General features: G+C 36.6%; 1 protein-coding gene across 2 annotated transcripts; it reads left to right on the top strand.

Annotated features, from left to right (window-relative positions):
• The first annotated feature begins 9,747 nt into the window (after positions 1-9,747).
• Positions 9,748-18,748, top strand: LOC129269880 (development-specific protein LVN1.2-like). Of its 2 annotated transcripts, none has more exons than XM_054907336.2 (7): positions 9,748-10,022; positions 11,338-11,460; positions 11,800-11,963; positions 12,640-12,721; positions 13,584-13,763; positions 15,381-15,487; positions 16,361-18,748. In XM_054907336.2, the coding sequence occupies exons 2-7, from the start codon at positions 11,358-11,360 to the stop codon at positions 16,415-16,417; spliced, it is 693 nt and encodes a 230-aa protein (XP_054763311.2). In that variant the 5' UTR covers positions 9,748-10,022; positions 11,338-11,357; the 3' UTR covers positions 16,418-18,748. The 2 variants fall into 2 exon arrangements, with proteins under 2 accessions (XP_054763311.2, XP_063961466.1); XM_064105396.1 differs by lacking the exon at positions 9,748-10,022 and adding an exon at positions 10,138-10,256 and having other exon boundaries at positions 11,285-11,460.
• Positions 18,749-20,552: the final 1,804 nt, after the last annotated feature.

Here is a 20,552-nt window from a genome sequence, read left to right as displayed (position 1 = left end):
ATTTTGCTGGTGCCCCCCCCCCATGCCGCGACCCACGGTACGCCACTGTGGACATATCAATGACAATTCCTTGCATATCTAAAAACATGATTGCAAAAAAATGCCAAAATATTTCAGTCATCCCCCCACCCATCAACACGGATTTACGCCATAGCTAACGATAATGGCCTTGAGCAAATCGTTGCGGAACCCACTCGTATAGGGATAACATTCTTGATTTATTTTTCATCAAGAATCCCTCTCTAATTATCAGATCTACTATTGTTCCAGGACTGAGTGATCATGATGGTGTTCCTATGATTCTTGTTAACACTAAGCCCCTGATAAGTAGGCAAAAACCAAGGAAAGTCTTTCTGTACAATAAGGCAGATACCTGGGGCAGATACAGACAAGTTAAAGGAGGCAGTGAGTAGTATAAGCCATGACAGACAGGTTCAAGTACAGAATGCAGGTTCAGTTGACGAAGTATGGAGCAACCTCAAAGATAAACTGAGTAAAGTGGTAGATGAGACTGTCCCATCTAGAATGGTGGGCAAAACGAATACCACCCCCTGGATAAACCAGTCCATCAAGAGATTACACAATCGTAAACACAACAAGGCAAACAAAACGGGTAAGCCCGATGACTGGGAATTGTACAAAAAGCTTAGAAAAGAAACAAAAAACAAAACAAGAAAAGCACATAGGAAATATGTCCAGGAAAAAGTGCATGCGAGTCACCCAAACAATTCTGGTCATTTGTCAAGTCATTGAGAAAAGACTCCATGGGTATACCAGCCCTAAAAGACAAATATACTGGTGAGCTGGTAACTGACAGAAAACAAAGAGCTAACTTGTTGAACAAGCAGTATCAAGAACAGTTCACAAAAGAAAGACTCCATGATGTACCAAGATCTCATGATTTGGGCTTACCTACAATGCCGGATATTGAAATAAATGTAACAGGTGTTATTAAGCTACTGAAAAATCTCAATCCACACAAAGCTACAGGTCCGGATGAGATATCACCCTGGGTCCTATGGCAAACAGCTGAAGAAATAGCAGCTGCACTCACAAGTATATTTCAATTATCCCTCTCAACAGGTGAAATTCCAGAAGACTGGCGTCGTGCTAATATCACCCCAATATTCAAGAAAGCTAGAGACAAAGCCGACCCATCCAATTACAGATCATTAAACCTTACTTCTGTTTGCAGCAAAGTAATGGAACACATTATCCATACTAGCATAATGAATCATTTGGATAACCACAGCATTCTGAATGAACACCAGCACGGCTTCAGGAAAAAACACTCCTGTGAAACACAACTTATCTCTACCATACAGGATAGCAAAGGATGTGGACCATAAGAAACAGATCGATCTAATTGTAATGGATTTCCAAAAAGCATTTGACAAGGTACCACATCAAAGGCTCCTGTCAAAGTTGCTGTCCTATGGTATTACTGGTAAAACACATAGGTGGATATCAGAATTCTTGACTAACCGTAAACAAAGGGTAGTAGTTGAAGGAGAACAGTCGGAATGGGTGTCGGTGGACTCCGGCGTTCCACAGGGTACAGTCACCGGACCCCTGTAGTTCCTTATTTACATCAATGACCTACCCGATGGTTTGAACTCCACCAGCCGTTTGTTTGCCGACGACTGCATAATCTATGACCAAGTGTCTAGTATGGAAGATGCACACAAGGTGCAGAATGACCTTGATAGACTTGCAGTTTGGCAGACAAAATGGCAGATGGATTTCAACGCAAAGAAATGTCATGTACTGCATATAACCCACTCTAGAAATCCAGTTAAATATCAGTACACATTCAATGATTCCCCTCTTCCAGAGTCAAAGTCCCACACTTATCTAGGTGTTGACATCTCAAACGACTTGATCTGGAACGCACATGTCAGCAAAGTATGTGCAAAAGCTAACAGATCTCTAGGTTTTTTACGCAGGAATCTTTTCGACTAGTGCCAAGAAGATCAAAGACATCTCTTACAAGACACTGGTAAGATCAAATCTATATAGACTATTGCTCAACTGTCTGGGACTCACATACGCAAAACACTAACAAATCAAATTGAAGCTATACAAAACAGAGCAGCTCGATTTGTAACTGGTGACTACTCTAGGTATAACAGTGTCTCGGCCATAAAGCAGAGGCTCGACTGGGAGCCGCTGCAAATGCGCCGAAAAGTACGTCGAGTAACAACCTTGCGCGAGGCGCTTGCGGGTCGCCTAGCCATCCCAGTGCGAAAAGTCTTGAGCCCGGTCCAAAGGCCCCTTCGGAAATCTTCATCCATAAGCTTCATTCCCATCTCAACCAACAAAAACTGTTACAAGTATTCGTTCATTCCAAGAACCATCCCAGACTGGAACTCCCTCACACCCCAACCACTGAAATCAAGAACATAGAAACCTTCAAGCGAAACGCCTCTGGCAGTCTCGCCTGCATTACGCAATTCGATATAGCCTCATTGCTTCCTTTGAAAAACAGCTAATGAATAGTTATTCACAGAAGAAACATTAATAAGATATAAAAATATTATGTCCATTGACCTTAAAATGACCTTTGACCATGATCATGTGACCCAATTAGGATTGTGCAAAACTATCATTCATACTTGATTACCCTTATGTCGATGTTTCATGAGCAAGTACCATAAACTTCCTAAGTTATGATGCCAATTCCACACACACTCCCAACACAGACAGAGTACATTGACCTTTAAATGACTTTTGACCTTGGCCATGTTCCTGAAACACACACAGGGTATTCAAGGATACACTGCTGCTCTTATGTCCAAGTTTCATGAAATAAATCCATATACTTTTAAAGATGACAATTCCACAAATACCCCCAACATTACCAAAGTTTGTTGACCCTAAATGACCTTTGACCTTGGTCATGTGACCTGAAATTAGCACAGGATGTTCAAGGATACTTGATTGCTCTTATGTCCAAGCTTCATGAACTAGATCCATAAAATATCAAAGTTATGATGACAATTCTTCAAATACCCCCATATGGCCAAAGTTCATTGACCCTTAGTGACCTTTGACCTTAGTCATGTGACCTGAAACTCGCACATTATATTCAGGGATACATGGTTGCTCTTATGTCCAAGTTTCATGAACTAGATCCTTAAACTTTTAAAGTTATGATGACAATTCTCAAATAACCCCAACATGGCCAAAGTGTGTTGACCCTAAGTGACCTTTGACCTTAATCATGTGATGCAAAACTCAGGCAGGATATTTAGTGATACACTATTACCCTTATGTCTAAATTTTATGAACTAGGTCCATATACTTTTGAAGATATGACAACATTTCAAAAACTTAACCTTGGTTAAGATTTCGATATTGATTCCCCCAACATGGTCTAAGTTCATTGACCCTAAATGACCTTTGACCTTAGTCATGTGACCTGAAACTCAGGCAGGATGTTCAGTAATACTTCATGACCCTTATGTCCAAGTTTCATGAACTAGGTCTATATACTTTTTTTAAGTTATGATGACATTTCAAAAACTTAACCTTGGTTAAGATTTCAATGTTGACGACGCCGCCGCCGCCGTCGGAAAAGCGGCGCCTATAGTCTCGCTCTGCTATGCAGGCGAGACAAAAAGCATCTTCTCTCTCCGCGCTATTAACATCTGCGCACTTCCTGCCCGGTTGGCTCCCATTGTGGGTCGTTGGGCAGTATACCCAAAGAAGAAAGAAGAAGAAGAGGTCAATTAAGACAAGTTTCATACTGGTATAATCTGAAATTTTCATCTGAAAACTTGCTCAAAATTCAAAAGATATTTTCAGTAATAACAGAAGAGTGGATACAAGGTGATTTTATGGAAATGGATACAGACAACTCTGAAATTCAATTGATGATATGTGCCTGTGGGCATGTTCAGAAACTATGTGATATAAAATCTAGACGAATATACGACCACTTCATTGAAAATTTTCAAATTGATTATGTATTTCATGTTACAGATGGGCAATCCGAATATGATCTGGGAATGGGGGAACTGAAAGAAGTATTTCTGACACTGAAATGTGCAATGCTATGCAATAAAAACAGAGAATTTCAATACAAACAATTACAAGGGGCTGTGTACACGAAAAGGGAACTTTTTAAATTTGGTTTTGAGACAGATAGTTTGTGTTCCTTTTGTAAAAAAGAAGTTGAGTCTTACCAACATTTATTTTTTAATTGTCCTGAAGTTAAGCGATTATGGGAAGAGATGAGTAAAATATTTCAACTGAATGAACTTGGCAGTGACAGTTGGAAAACAATTTTCATGGGGATATCTGGAAATACTACAAACTGTATTATATTCTTAATTAAGTATATTATTTTTAGTTCAAGAAAACAGGGAATATTGCCAACCGTACAGAAAGTGACACATTTGGTTAAAGAGTATAGAGATACGGAATATCAAATAGCGTTTAAAAAGGGGAAGCTGGGGGTGCACTTAAGGAAATGGGAACAAATCAATGCATACCTTTCTTAATTATATGGATGTATTGGTTGCTTCATTTTGTTTCTGTTTTGTTTTGTTTATTTGTTCAAATACAGATACCAGAGCAGGATGCATCGTGTGTGGGTGTACGTGTGTAGATGTGAGTTTTGTGACGGGGAAGAGGGGGGGGGGGGGGGAGCTGTGGGTGGTGGTGAGTTGAAGTGAGCTTGTGTGAGTGTATGGGGAGAGAGATGAGGGGGGAGGGGGTATGGGGGTAAGGTGAGTGTGTAGGGACGTTTTAGGATAATAACCTTCCTCTAATCAACCTTTAAAATAATCTTTTATCATTTTTTTATTCTTGTACAATTAATATGTGCAAAAGAGATTATTTATATTCTATTCAGGGGAAAAAGTCATATTTTACAAAGTATGTTTTTTTATTTTGTCGATTGATATGGGTTTTTCCCCTCTGCTTTCACATTGTTATAGAAGAGTTTAAATTCATTTGTAATCATTCTAAAAATATTTGTAATCTCATTGATATTGATATATTTATTTGTTTGATTGTTTATTTATTGTATACATGCAAAGAATCATATGAATTGTGATTGTAAACTTATTGATTTGAAAGAGGAAGAAAATAAAATATTATTTAAAAAAAACTACATTTTTTACGATTTGGAAATATCTTGCACATGGCTTCATCGGCGGACTCAAGGGGGCAGAACCCCCCCCCCCCCATGGGGAAAAGGGGGAAAAAGGAGGAGAGGATAAAAAAAGATGCCTAGATTTCAGGTTGGAATATCACAAATTTTGGGCTCGCGTTTTGCGCTCGCATCAATTATTGTTCAGTAAGGTACTCATTCTTTTCTTGGTTTTAAAAAGTGCTTAGAATGTCCAGTTTTCCGGTTGGAAATTTAAAAAAAAAATCAGCTCACGCTTCGCGCTCGCATTATTTGATTAGTGACATTAGTAACCTATTCATCAATCACAACTAAATGCAGTCTTTATCAGGTTCCTTTTCTGGTCAGTTTATTAAAAAATTCAGCTCGCGCTTTGCGCTCGCGTGGAATCTTTAAGTTAGATACACATCTTTTTCATATCTAAAACTGCTCGAATGTTTAATTTTCATGTCTTATTACATGATTATTGTCCATAAGTTTGAACTCGCGATTCGCGCTCACAACATCTCGCTAGGATGCCCTTTAAACAAATATTTAACAGTAATTAGCGCCATAATTGACCAAAAAGCGAGTGTTGCACCTTCAGATTTGAAAACATTTTAAACCCGCTCGCTCGCGGATAAAACACTAATTCACGCAGATGATAATCTCATGGTGAAAATATCCGTTTGCACCAAAATGCCAATTTTGACTTAATTATAAATGTCCTTTTTTGTCGTTAACCCCCCCCCCCCACCAAAACGAAAATACATTCCCCCGCCCCTGAAGCACGTCGTCATTAATATTTATCAGGTGGGCTGATGATGTCACATCTCCACTTTCTCTTTTCTTATGTTATTACGTGAAATCATAATATTGTTTAATTATCTTATACATGTGAATGATTATGTCCCTCTTATAATGAAAGAAAGTATACAGCAATGACTATCTAATGTACTAAATCAGTTGAGAGTTCAATTATTTTAGTTCTTGGAGGGGAAAAATTTGAACCCCCCCCCCCCTAATTTCGTATAATAAAATGCAGAAGAACACTTCGGGATATGACATCATCAGTTTGCTCATTGAATATTCATGAAGAACATGCCTAGAACTGTTCCAACGGAATAAAGCAACATTTTAAAATGTCATAACTTTGTTATTCTTTGTCCGATATTGATCAAATTTTCCGTGTATCGTTTGTCTGATTTGCCTTTATCTGTTTGAATCATATCATCCTCGAGGAAATGCCAAATTTATCTTAATATCAGGGGCACTGTCGTAATCTTGATAGACGTAAAATTGACCCGAGGGGTGCCAAATTGGTTTTAAATTTAGGAGGGGGGGCAAATTGATTAAGACTTAGGTCGCGCCAATCAATGACTGATCAATATACAGTAACCATGGTTACATTGATTGTCTATAATTGGATAGGATTCAAACCAAGAGCGTAGGCTGGTTTGGGGAGGTGTGAGGAATTGGAACTAATTTAGTTCCACCTAATTTAGTATACTAAAAGTAGAATAAAAATAGAACAGATACCACAAAATAAGGAACTTATTCCTGAACGAGTGAAATAAATATCGAAAAAAAAAGCAAGATAAGTAAAAATCGCAGAGATCAAACATACATGTATTCAATAATTTAAGTGAAAAAAACCCAGAAAGCAATGAAATCGTCATGAGATTCAATTTTAATGGCTGTTTTAAGATTTTTTCTTCTTCAAAACTTGTATAGCAATGTAAACATGGAATAATCAATTTTTTTAACTTTTGCCATTGCCGTCGATATGGATTTAATATTTCGATAAGCTTACATGGTTTTTGAAAAAAAAAAACTCAGTGCACTATTGCATTAATGTAGTCTATGTATCTTTAAACAACATTACGTCTATGTGTTTATAATTTTTTTTGTCTTTGATTTTTTTTCATCTTTATGGTAAATGCAAAAAAAAACAGAAATGAGTGAAAGGACGATTAAAATACGAATGTAGAAGGTGTCAAATTGTCCTATGAAAATATGAAAAAGGCTTGAGGCTTTGACAAAATTGATATCAACCAAACATTAAAGATACTGAATATTTATGTGAAAATATTTCCCAAAGGTCATGTTGGTACATATAGTTCAGAATCATAGTTAAAGTAAAACTGCTTTTGGGGTGCAACACTCAGCATGGATGGTATAAGTTCTACTGTACAACGTTGAATGTGCTCTCATGGTATCCGGGTTATTTATTACATTAAAAAAATCGCAGTAATGATAAGAGTAATTGATATAATTTATCGGATTATGGCCGGTATAATAAAAAAAAAAAGCGCAGAACATCCGCAGTCACCACAACTGCCCACCCCCTAAAATGGAATACTTTAGTGGGCCCAGGCGCGGATCCAGGGGGCACAGGGACACGTGCCCCCTTTTTTGAAGGTGAATACCTTTTTTTTTTGCATGTCAATATTTTTCGGGTACGAGATATCCTTTATTTGTAGTTGAAGACCTTTTTTTTTTTTTTTTTGCTTGTCAAATTTTTTCCTTCGAAAAATTTGCCCCCCTTTTGGAAAATTCTGGATCCGCCCCTGGTGGGCCCCTTTGCTTAGTGTGTCGATACAATATATATATATTATATATATATTTTTACGATACTACAAATAACAATGAAATTTAGTTTTAAATTTGATTTTTAATTGCAGGAAAATAGATCATTCATACACTAAACAAAACGAAAAATAATGATCTTACATCTCTTGAAGTGTTAGTTTTGATTAGTCCATTTGTATAGGCTTGTTACGATCGTCTGCGTTCGCGGAGCGGGGATGGCCGCACGGCCTTTCGAAAAAACCGGGGGAGCTTTTCTCGAAAGGGTGGGTTGAGGGAGGGGAGTCAAAATAACGCACCTTTTCGAGACAATCGGGGGAGCTTTTTACGAAAGGCAGTGCTGAGTAGTTTCTTGTACCAGTTGTTTATTTGTGTGTCTGTGTAAATTTGTGTTAGGGAATGGAGGCCGCATATGAGGTAAGGTTGTGTGTGGGATGTGTGTGGGTGCATGTGTGTCATCTTTGGAACACTTCGACGGACATTTGAAGGAAAAAACACAAATTTTGTGCATTTTCATTTTTATTGGCATATATTATTTTCAATATAGTCTCGGCGGCAAACGCGTCGACTGGGTTCTACCGTACATGCATGGAAACTATTTTATTAGTACTAGCTAGCAGCTTGCGAAGGAAAGCCAGTTACAAAGTAATTGCTTCAGTGGTGTACAGATGGGGGGGGGGGCGGCTTCGGGTGCTGGCCCCCTCCCCCTCCCCAACAAAAAAAACACGACCAAGAAAAAAAAAAAGGAAGGGAAAGAGAGAAGGGTGAAATATATTTTTTAATGGATATTGTACCATACATAATTTGATTTTTTTAAAGATAAGAATGTCTAAATTTTTTGCTCGCTCACAACTTAAAAAAAAATTGCCTTATACGCAATATCCAGCCCCCTCAAATTCTTTGGCTCATTATGCCACTGCATGTTTCATTACAATTCTATGCAAATGCTAATTTATTCAGAATAAAATACGCTAGCTATTTCTCCTAATAATTCCATTGTTTTATATGGCTTTGTGGAATTGTTGAGGTCTAGAATTACTTCATTAATATGCAATTTTATTCAAATCACAAGAAACGGCAAGTTCTCTTCTTTTTCTCCTAATTATCAGTGGCGTAATGAGCCCAAAATTTTGAGGGGCCAGATATGTCGTATCGGGCAAAATGTACTAAAAGTAAAAAAAAAAATCGACATTTTCAAAAAAATAAAAATCAAATTTTGTACCAGATTTTGACATAAAAATATTCAGAAAATGATATCATATTTCACCTCTCTCTCTTTTCTTTTCTTTCCTTTGTTTTAGTCGTCATTTTTTTTTTTTGGGGGGGGGGGCCTTGGGGAAGCGCCCAAGCCCCCCCCCCCAATTTGTGCACCTCTACCAATAGTCTATTAATATTATTTGTTGTTATTGTTTGATGAATAATTTTCATAGAAAAGACTGGTTCAGAAATCTATTAAACACAGCCTTTCGTGAAAAGCTCCACTATTTTTTCCACTTTTTCCACTATTCTGCATGGAAGCTCCTAGTATTGTCTTTAAAAAGAACATTCTCCTTCTTTCTAGAGCAGTTAAATTCTAGAAGACTCTTGAATGACCTCAGTGAAATTAACAATGTAAACAAAATAGCTTATCCTATAGTGATTTTCCACTGCTGGCAGGCTCTATTGTGTAGCAGTCTATCTTCGTACATTCCAGAAATAACAAAAATTACTCAGCCTATTAAAATAGGCATGCCTAACAAAGCTTTACCGAGACATTCTGGAATATTTTTAATCATTATATATAAATAAATGAAAGTAATTGCTCTTACAACTCTTATATATATATAACAATATATAATTGTGATGAGCAAGGACCTAAACACGGGAGTTATGATGATATATATATAACAATATATATATATCATCATAACCCCCGTATTGATCTGTAATCTTGCTGGAATGGGGGAGCCTTGGCCACCCCTCCAAAAACATTATCAAGGGAAAAGAAGGAAGAAAAGAAAAGTTACTTACTGAATAGCACGTCATATTAATCAAAATTCAGACTACATTAATGCACTATACGAATTGCGAAAAGCAAAGGTCTGTGCCTGCAGACTAGCAGAAAAGGGGCGTTCCATCTCATTGGACCAAAGTTCGCGTCACCTGACCATAATTATAAATTATCAGGTGACAATTTTCCCATGTGACGATAATTTTCGTCGTCCTTATCGGTACGTGTCACGGGTGCATTACATTTATATTTACTGTCATTGTCAACAGATCTAAATTAGTGGGTTCCAGAATTTTGGCCTGTATATTCGTTGAGCTGTCGAAAGTTGTAAGTCCACAGTAATATATACGACTCTTCTAGCCGCTCCGAAGATCAGATCTTGCTTGCTTGCCCCGTTGCTTGCAGACAGCACTGTCAGCAGAGATCTAACTTGTAATGTTAGATACATGCAGTGCAGTGCACGCGCAATTGCAACGCCAACGGAACGGGGTCGCTTCGCGGCGCGGCGTAACCAAGGGAGCTCCGGCCCGCGAAGCGGGCCGGAGCCCAGGACTCGTCCGTGTAATAGTCAAACATATACTCTCCAAAATGGGGTAGAATGGGGTCGCAATAGCACTCCAAATAAAAGGGGGAAAAATAAATTATGCACTTACGGTACATCGATTATATGGATGAAGGTCCATCGTGACACAGAATCCTGACATCGAGGCACAAACAGGAAAAAAAAGGAAAAGTTCTGTCTCGTTCGTTCTCCTTCTGTCAAAATTGAAAACAAAATGGCTGATCGATACCAAAACGAACGCGACATAGACGTCTAACTTTTCCTTTTTTTGAGGGTCCAGTTTTTTGCCTCGATGTCAGGATTCTGTGTCTCGATAGACCTTCATCCATATAATCAAGGTAAGTGCATGCATAATTTATTTTCCCCTTTTATTTGGAGTGCTATTGCGACCCATAGAGATATTAGTATACATCTCTATGTTGCGACCCCATTCTACCCCATTTTGGAGAGTATATGTTTGACTAGTACACGGACGAGTCCTGGGTTCCGGCCTGCAAAGCGGGCCGGAGCTCCCTGGGTTAGGCGTGGTGGAGCCTTGTGCGTGCTGTCCGGGGTGCTGTCCCTGCGGGCGGGGCCGGTTTAACATTAATTAGACAGAAATTTCCTACCTCTGTTCTGTTTGTTTCACTTTAAATTTAATCACGATTTCACTCCTACATGTACAAGCTTCATAAATGAAGGCAGATAGACCAAAAACTTAAGTCTGTGGCTGTGTATGATTGGTTTCACTGATTGAGTGTCAAACTAAAAGCATGTTGCCAGTTGGCTACACTGAAATTGAAAATGACACTTTCATTTATCATTTTCATTTATTGACACAATGTTATTATTTTACAAAAAAATATTACACCAATATTATAATTAAAATGTGAAAATAGCGCGAAACCAATATCCAGTGTTATATGAAATGGAGAATGCAAGCAATCGTATGAACAGAATATGTTCCCCCTTATTCTTGAAAACAAATATTTACTTAAGTAAATATGTAGATATGTAGATATAATGTGTATTTCAAGGATATTTGAAGTTATAATCAAATACTTTCATCATTTCAATTTTTTTAAATATTTCTGTGTACAGATCCAGTGTCACACCTGACCATGAAAGCACTACTGATTTCTTCTTTCCTTGCCTGCGTCGTGATCGCATCAGCACAACGGCCGATTCCTTGCTGTGCTCCTGATCAATTTGCGTTTCATTATGGTAAATATATTAACCCGTCGCCTACTATGGACTCTAGTGACCTGTTGCTTGCTGGACTCGTACAAATTCTATAAGGATTTATATTAGGTCATCATATTAAAAGGTTATTGTTACTATTCATGATGGTAATGGTGATGATGATGATGATGATGATTTTAACAACCATTGACAAAGACGATAATAATAACGACGATTTTTACAACCATTAAAGATGAAGATGATGATCATTTTCATGCTGCTAAGAAGGAAAATTTCAATATCTCAAGAGAACTTGTATAACATAATTAATAGTGAATAAAAAGACAAAGATCATAGGCATATTACTTTTTCCATGTACAGAGCAAGTTCTATCATCACAAGTTGGAGACAACCCGATGGCCATCTTAGAGGAGTCGTTAGATGCTGCCTATGATTTCGTCCAGGCATTGGTAGGCATGGAAGCGGCCATCCGTCCCGTGGGTGAGCCGGAAACCAAACTCAAGATTATACAGAACTTTACTGCGGTGAGTATAAATCATAAGTGTTGTTTTCAGATGAATTTTGGACCATTTGTGAATACGGTATGAAGACCAAAGGGCCAGTGTACACAAGGGGAATTTCTCACTTGGTCACATGTCTTGTAATAAAGTAGCAAATGAAAGAAACATATGAATCAAGGCTCAATAATATTTTTATTTTAAACAGGATTATGAATTTTTGTTGTTCATTTTCAAGACATCCTTGCAAGTTGCTCTTACATTTCTGTTTGTAGTCAGTGGCGGACCGTGACCCGGAGAAGACAAAGCATTGGAGGGGCACAGCATTGTTCACAAACAATACAGTGCCCCTCCAATGCTTTGTCTCCTCCGGGTCACGGTCTGCCACTGTTTGTAGTGTATGAATAAATTAATTGGAATATTCTATCTCTATGAATTAATTATTCCTTAAATTAAATTTATATTTTTTCAGAACCATCATTGAATCATCATGCATTGAAAATGCACCATTTCTAACTCTCTGCACTATTGTGTGTGTAACTGTTGAATAAAGGTGAATTTTGAACTTGAAAAAAAAATGAAACTCAAGAAATCATTATTTTAACTTTTTTGTCTTTTGATGGATTTTAATCAAACTTTATTTTCCTCAACACTATTGTGAATATTGAATAATCTATGTCCCTTTTACCAATAATATTTTCAGGGTTATCAGTGGACCGTAAATGGAGAAAAATGTACCAAGCAATCTTTGCAAGGTGTTATCCCACCCTCGAGATGCGTACCAGGTAATAGAATTGATCAACTTGGTAACTAACTTTAGGCACACACAGAGAGAAGAAAAAGAAAGAAGAAGGGTAATAAGGGGAAGTATAAGAAGAAGAAGGAAAAAGAAGAAGGGGAATAAGAAGAAGTATAAGGAGAAGAAGAAAAGGAAGTAGAAGAAGGGGGAATCAGGAGGAGAATAACAATGAGAAGAGGAATAATAAAAAGGAGGGAAGAAGAAGTATATCAATTTTATTAAATATAAAGTCATTGACAACACATCAAAACAGGATATGGTAAATCATTATGAATATAATGATAACTATAAAATGATTATTCTGCAACTTTTAAACATTTAAATTGAAAGAATAAAATTTATATTTTTATGGCACCTTTTTGATGAGATACAAAGTACTTTGAGATGCCATCCCTGGTCAGAATAGGAGATAAAATATACAAATTACCAGACAGTGACATTATTCCAAGTCCTGTGCATACATGATCAGGATATTAAAAAAGGTAGATCTTGAAGTCTTGTTTGAACTGATCCGATGTTGGTGACGATTTAAGGAGAGGAGGGAGCTTATTCAACAGCCTGGGTGCAGCAAAGGAGAAAGCTGCATCACTAGAACAAGAAAAGGAGAAAAGGAACATGACGGACAAGATGATGAAGAAAAGGAGGATGAAAACCACAATCAAACGAATATTGATTGTAAAGATAATTAAAGAAATAAGAGAAAATGCTTTTTCAGTACCGTAGACCTATTCAAATGTCATTTTAATCAAGCTGCATTGTTTTCACGCATCAAAAGAAGAACAAAGGAAATATATAGTGAGAAATTAACATAACATACAATCCATTGATCACTCTCTTACATTTACCAGATGATGCAACGTTTGAGGGAACATTTGCTGTCGGACTAGAGAAGTTAAAGGTGCACACATGGCTCATCGGTTCCTCTCCGGGCGTCATTAAGGGCATGCAGCGTTACACCGTGACTGACTACATGTGTACACCGTTCAGTAGCTCCTTCATTGGGACTGATTCAACCACAGAGCCACCAGGTAAGTTTTGTAAGACGGTGCTTTGACTCTGCAACACACAGAGACCACTTTGTGGAATAGCCTTCCTGAAGAAATCAAAACTTGTATCTCAGTTAAAATTCGAGGGTTTTTGGTTAAATTTGCTCAAAGCCTTTCTATTTTCATCTTAACTCTCTATGCACCCCGGGCACTCTGTAGAGTCAGTTTGGTGCTTTATAAGTTACATTATTATTATTGTTACCCTTATAATGCCTGCTGCAAGAATTCTTAATGTTATGGTGATACCCTGATCAAGAAATTGTAGGCATATTGATAAATAACTCAACTCATGGCTTATAAGGCTCTGGCCTTTCCTTTCTGACCAAAAGAATTGTAAATGTGACTGAGCAGAATCACTGATTTTTATAATGATTCCTAGAAAAGGTTTCCAATTTTCTTGAATATTCCAGTAATATGGCTTTTTATCACTCATCACAAGACCCATTGGCACCTATCCCCAACACTAATCATGTTTTCCACGAGTTGATGAACAATTTTAGGAGAGATTTCTGATGTTCACCCCTCCTAAATATGGAATGGCTATAACCATTCAGATTTGTTTACAAACTGGATTTTGTTAGTTGTTACCAATAAACGTTGTAAATTGTATGTACACAAGGTCACTGTCATACAGATGGGGCCATGGACCCCCCCAAAAAATAGATAATAATAATAATGATAAATAAATAAATGATTAAATGAAAATAAATAAACAAATAAAATAAAATAAAAATAAATCATGAGCAAGGAAAAAAGAGGTAGAAGAAGAAAAGGGGTGAAATATGATATTTTCTGAATATGTCAAAATCTATCACAAATTTGATGATCAAAATTATTAAGTTAATGCCATGTCAGGCCCCTTTGAGGGAGTACACATTGAAATAAACAGTGCTCAGACAAATTGAACCTTTACCCGTTAGCTACTGGAATTGGGTATCCCCATTACAGAGCCTGTGAATTACATGTAGGCCTACATAATTCAGTTGTCACCGGCTTAATATGGTTTGAAAAACGGCTCCTAAGAACTAAGAGTAACCTTTTGCAAAAGGTTACTCTTAGTTCTTAGGAGACATGTTTTTTTTGTATATTTTCAATGATAAAACAGAATTCTCATTTACATGTAAGACCAAGTTTGAAGTGGAAATAAATGTTTTCAGAAATGGAAAAGACCATTTAAAAAAAAAAAAAAATCATTGTCCCTAAATAATTAAAATAATGTGAGCGAATCATTTTGGGGACAATTGTAGGTTAATTGACAAACTTCTGATTTTAATGAAATAGATCAATCAAGATCCATCGAGTCATGCTTAAGAGCTCACATGTTCATTATTTAGGGACAATGATTTTCTGTTTTAAAAAAAAGGTCTTTTCCATTTCTGAAAACATATATTTCCACTTCAAACTTGGTCTTAAATGAGAATTCTGTTTTATCATTGAAAATATACACACAAAAAACATGAATTCCATTTAGAAGGTAAATTCAATGAAGTTTCACAAGAAAATTAGTAAACCAAATCAGATTTCCCATTTTGATTTGCCGCTTAACAGAAAATTGTCTTGTCTGCCTTTATCTCTGTACTTTTTGCCTTTCTATTTCAGCCATATTCGTCAATGCTGGAAACTACATGAATTTTACAAACAAAATAACAGATCCAGATAGATGGTTTAAACTGCCATCATCATGCAACAGCACTGCACCAGAAGTGGTAAGTTTATTCATCCCAGGGGGGGGGGGGGCATTTTGTACAGGAAAATTTTGAAGAAAAAAAAGTTCTTCACTTCCAAATCAAGCGAGGTTATTTGTTGCAGGAAAAATTTGACAAGCAAAAAAAAGGGCCTTCACTCCCAAACTGAGACTATTTGTTAAAAAAATGTCCTCATGTCTAAGCATGACATATTCCACTTTTTTTTTTGCTCTCAAAGGGGGTGGGGCATGGGCCAGATGTGCCCCCCCCCAAATCCGCCACTGATTCATCCAGTGTTTCTCATATCATTAGTGCAGCTTTGTGGTTTGTTTGTTGCATTTGACTTTCCACCCCAAAACCAATTAGTCGCCCAGTGTGAATTTGAGATTTTTATTGAGCTTGAAAAAGCACACCCTAAGCTTTAAAAGGATATATAACTTGTCAAACTTGATCATCAATAGCCCACACAAGTACTTGATTGAGTGTAGAAGATATGCAGCAAGAGCTTCAAAGTATAAGGAGAAAACAAAGTTTGTGCACACTGTTCAATTTCAATGAAGCTTTCAAGAAGTTCAGAAAAAAAAGGGCTGTCAAAGAAAATCTTGTATCTCATCTGTGATTATAATTTTACAACTTCAAATTTGACAGCTTGAAGAGGAATTTTCATATAAGCTACTTTTATGATTTCTTTTTTTTAGATCAATTTTGCTATTTACTGAGAACCTACCCTGGGGAATTATTTTTGGTCCAGACCCTTTCATTTTAATTTCTTAATAAATCCATCGAACCATGATGATTCTATGAACATCACTGCATGTAATCATTCCCATTTTATCAAGCCAATGAAGCCTCCCTTTGAAACTCTTTCTTATTTCCCTCCTTTATTCATCACAGTCTTCTGACGAGGGGCTGAGCAAATTTGCTACTGCACGTCCTGTTTGGTTCTTCTAATAAGTATTAGCTTCACAGATAAACTTGGAGCAAGTTAGCTTGTGTGAAAGCAGAAGAGATAAGATCAACAAAAGCGATAAGAAAGTTATGAGCATTTGGATGCCGAGATCACTAATGTTTTCATTTTGCCCATGCTAGTGAGTGTGACAAACAATTCATCCATGATGTAATGTTATGAAAAAAATCTATCACCTGTCATCTCACAAATAGAATACCTGAACTTACGATAGACCAGAAAAAAAGAGAGAATTATTTAAGCGAAATATGTACTCAAGTAATGGTGCAGTTTTACCTCTGCGACATCACAGATCATGGTCGCATTGCCAATGGGATGATCTACATAGCATTAGTGATCTCAATATTAAAATGCTCATAAATTTATTATTCATTCAATCTTCCTCAAACTTAAATGAAAATGAAACGAAAAATAAAAATACAGATTTTTTATTTCATTTATTGTTCGAACTACAAATCTGAAATAGAAATACTGCAAAAATTATTTTTGCCCAATTAATCATGGGCCCAGTTGTGAGACAGATGCTCTGCCAACACACTGGTTGATTGATCTGTTTCTTTGATTTTTTCTCTGTTATATGATTTCAACTGCTTTGGAGGGTTTCATCCTCCTTTCAGTTCTTATGCATTTTTGCAATGAAAATCTGAGAACAAGTCAGCTTGTGTGAAAACAGAAAAATATCAAACAAACAAATCAGTGACAGTGTGAGAAAAATTGAACAAATAATAAGAAAATTAGGAGCGTTTGAAAGTTGAGGTGACTAATGAGGACCAAAAATCAAACACATTGATTTTCAACAATTTTTTAGTTGTGTTTATAAAAGCAGATCTTTCTGCAACGGGCCACAGAAATGGGTTATTATTTGCTGAATTGGGTGCACAGTTTCATGAAAGGACTTGCCGAACGCTTCCTGATGGTTACCATAGTAACGGTGCTTCTCAGCCAGTCAAAATCAAGGAAAGTTTTCAGATCTGACAACTTGTCGCACAAAAATATTGATGAAACGCTCCCCAGAGGCTTCAGTACATCTCTTCCTCCACAGTCAAAATATGAGGCGGGGGAAGCCTAGTGTTTTTGTAGTTTTCACTCCAAAGATCACCAAAGAGTAAAATAGATATTTGCGATAATTCTGCTCCGCCAGTGTTCATATTGTTCATTTTGATAGTAATAAATGGACACTTTGATGTCTGTTTTAAAGTAATAGCAAGCAGAATTTAGAGCTTAGCAATTTATTATTGTAAACCATTTTTAAGAGTACTGTGTGAATAAAGCATCCAGGGGGGGGGGCAAGTTGTGATGATGCTGAAAGAAAATTCAAAAGGCCCTACTCGCTGAAAAGTTGGGAAAGCAAAGTTTTGCAATGTGGGTGAAACATCAGTCCAACTATGTATATCATAATCTTGCTCTGAAATTTTGTTCACAAACATAGATAACTAATCAAGTTATCATGTGCTTAATGTAATAAGTATTTTATATTTTCATTATTTTTATAATCTGGAGCTGAAATATGTATTGTAATTGTTGTTGATATCTTGCCAATTTTGACTTCATTCTGTAGCGTGATGAATAATTTTGCAAAGAAAGAAATTTGTGCAGGAATATCTTTTTTTTTCAAGAATGCATCAACAGTACTAATTCAAGAAATAATTAATTCATAGTTTGAAGTTTTATGTTATTTTTTTTAAATATTTGATGTAATGCAAACAAATTGAGATAGATATGATGGAAGGAAGAAAGGAAAGGAAGAAAGAAAGAAGGAAGGAAGATATATTCATATGGATTATTGAAGGATAAATGTATGGGCTTTTCTTTATTATTTTGTTTGATAAGTAAGCGTATAGTATTCATGATGATAATTTTGTTCCTAACTACATCAGGATGTACAACGTAACTGAAATCCATACATGTAAATGTTACCTAAATATTAATGGAAATATCAAAATAATAATTTTGTACTGGTAATTTTGTGTGTCATACTAAATCTGTCATTATAATCCAAATTTGTATTTTTCGGTGTATTTTTTTTTTCATTTAAGTACTAGTAATAGAGTAGACTCTGCACAATCACCTAAATTGTAGCTATTTCAGAACAAAATATACAAAACATGTGATGTGTTAATGAGTAATGACAGATTCTAAGTCAAATTTTGCCTAAAAAGTGAAAGAAAAAAACTGTTGTCCAAAAGATTTGACTTCCGCAAAGTCACCTATATGATCTATATCTTCTAAAAACTATATTTTTTCCCATTGTTGTTGATTTTGTGTTGCATTTATAACAAGATAATTGCGTGGAAATAAAAGTTTTTTCTACTTGATATCTTCTCTGTTTTAGTGTGATAATTTGATAAATTTTACTGTAACAAACTTGTTTTCTTTTTCTTTGAATGCTTTCTATGATTCATTCGATTTCTTTAATGGCTTTTTATATCTCACTTTAATTCTATTTGTGTAAATCTACTTCACATTAAGATACAAAAATGATTCACCTAACACTCTTAAGACATCAAACAAATTGATTAATACTTAGCAGAGAAAAAGTAAAGATAATCATGAAGTAATGATAAGAAGATGATGATGAGGATGAGGATGAAGAGGAGAAAATGAGGAAGAAGCGAAGAAAACAGGAGAGGAAAGGAGAAAGAACAGGAAAGAATGAATAAAATTAGAAGAGAAAAAGGAGAAAAGAGAAGAAGAGAATAAGCAAAGGAAGAGGGGCAATCAGTGCCGTACCTAGGATTTTCGTACCAGAAAAAAAATTGACAAGCAAAAAAAAAAAAAAAAAGGGTCTTCACGCTCGTCAGTCAGGGGGACAATAAAGGTCTTCGAGCTCGTCAGGGGGGGGGGGGGGGGGCAGGGATACGTCCTTTGCATGGGTTGTGGCTCGTCAGGGGGGGGGCAGACTGCCCCCCTGCCCCCCCCATAGGTACGCTAGTGGCTAGTGGGGACAATGGAGGAAGAGAATTGAGGAGAAGGTGATGAAGAGATTAGTGGTGTTTTTACCCTGTGCTTTTAAGTGAGTTACATGTATATTGACACATTTTTCAGAGATGGAAAGTGAATCAAATAAAAACAATATGCATTTTCATAGGCGGATCAAAGGGGGCCGAGGGGCGCGGGCCCCCTATTGGCGGAGCAGAAAAAAGGGAAAAAAAGAAAAAAAGGAAAAGAAGGGAAATAGATAAGAAAAAGGGGAGAATATAAAGAGGAGGAAGACGAGTGAATGAAAAGAGGGGAAGACTTGAAAAATAATAATCTTTCATGTCACTATAGTCAGGTCCAGAATTTCAAAAATGTGCTCAGAAAAAGTGCTATATACAGGCATTTTGTGTTAATGCTGATTTATCAATCCTTTTAAGGTAATTCAGTGGTGCTGAATCCAAAAATGCTGTTTGCCAAACTTGATTCCGACGTTTTCACCGTCAAATTGGCAAAAAACAAAATGGCGGCATTTTGAATGTGGTTTCCCCATAGAGATAGTATATATCTCTATGGGTTTCCCCTATTAAACAATTTCTATAGGTGATTATATTTCAGAATGTTGGTCTATGCTATATTTTTGATACCCAGGGTTGCAAACATAAAGCAATCCGATTGATTGATTCGTCAGCCATCTTTAATTCCAAGATGGCTGCCGTGATTCACAGCTGCTGATTGACAAATAATATATGGCCAAATGTTTGATAATTTTTGGGAGATGCTGGCAAACTCACATCATAACTTTTACTCAATGTTCGCCGATTGTTTTCCTTGCCTGCATAGCAGAAGCAAGATATGGACGTCGCTTCTCTGACGGCGGCAATAATCGGACTTTGGCGGCGGCGAAGTCAACATCAAATCTTAACCGAGGTTAAGTTTTTGAAATGTCATAACTTTTAGGGTATAAGTATCTATTTCATGAAACTTAGGGTTAAACAAAATCTATGGAGACAGATTACAGTTTTAATATAAAAAATGTCGTCCAGGGTACCTGGAAATCCAAGATGGCGTCCAAAACGGCAGTCGTTGTACTATCAACTCCAAAAAGGAAAAAAATATATTGCTTGCTGCAGCGTCAACAAATTAGTTTATATTAAAAAGCTTGAAATGCATCAGGACATGTTTACAAGATAGTCAGTGAGG

The sequence above is a fragment of the Lytechinus pictus genome, chromosome 10, assembly GCF_037042905.1.
Source record: "Lytechinus pictus isolate F3 Inbred chromosome 10, Lp3.0, whole genome shotgun sequence".
NCBI classification, from domain to species: Eukaryota; Metazoa; Echinodermata; class Echinoidea; order Temnopleuroida; family Toxopneustidae; genus Lytechinus; species Lytechinus pictus.
This window is presented reverse-complemented; position numbering and strand designations above follow the sequence as displayed.

Bases quoted from the DNA above. Each gene is read 5' to 3' on its own strand.
- LOC129269880 (XM_054907336.2), top strand. From the start codon at position 11,358: ATGAAAGCACTACTGATTTCTTCTTTCCTTGCCTGCGTCGTGATCGCA. The intron at 11,964-12,639 runs GTGAGTATAAAT...TAATATTTTCAG, and splicing joins TTATACAGAACTTTACTGCG to GGTTATCAGTGGACCGTAAA. The intron at 12,722-13,583 runs GTAATAGAATTG...TACATTTACCAG, and splicing joins ACCCTCGAGATGCGTACCAG to ATGATGCAACGTTTGAGGGA.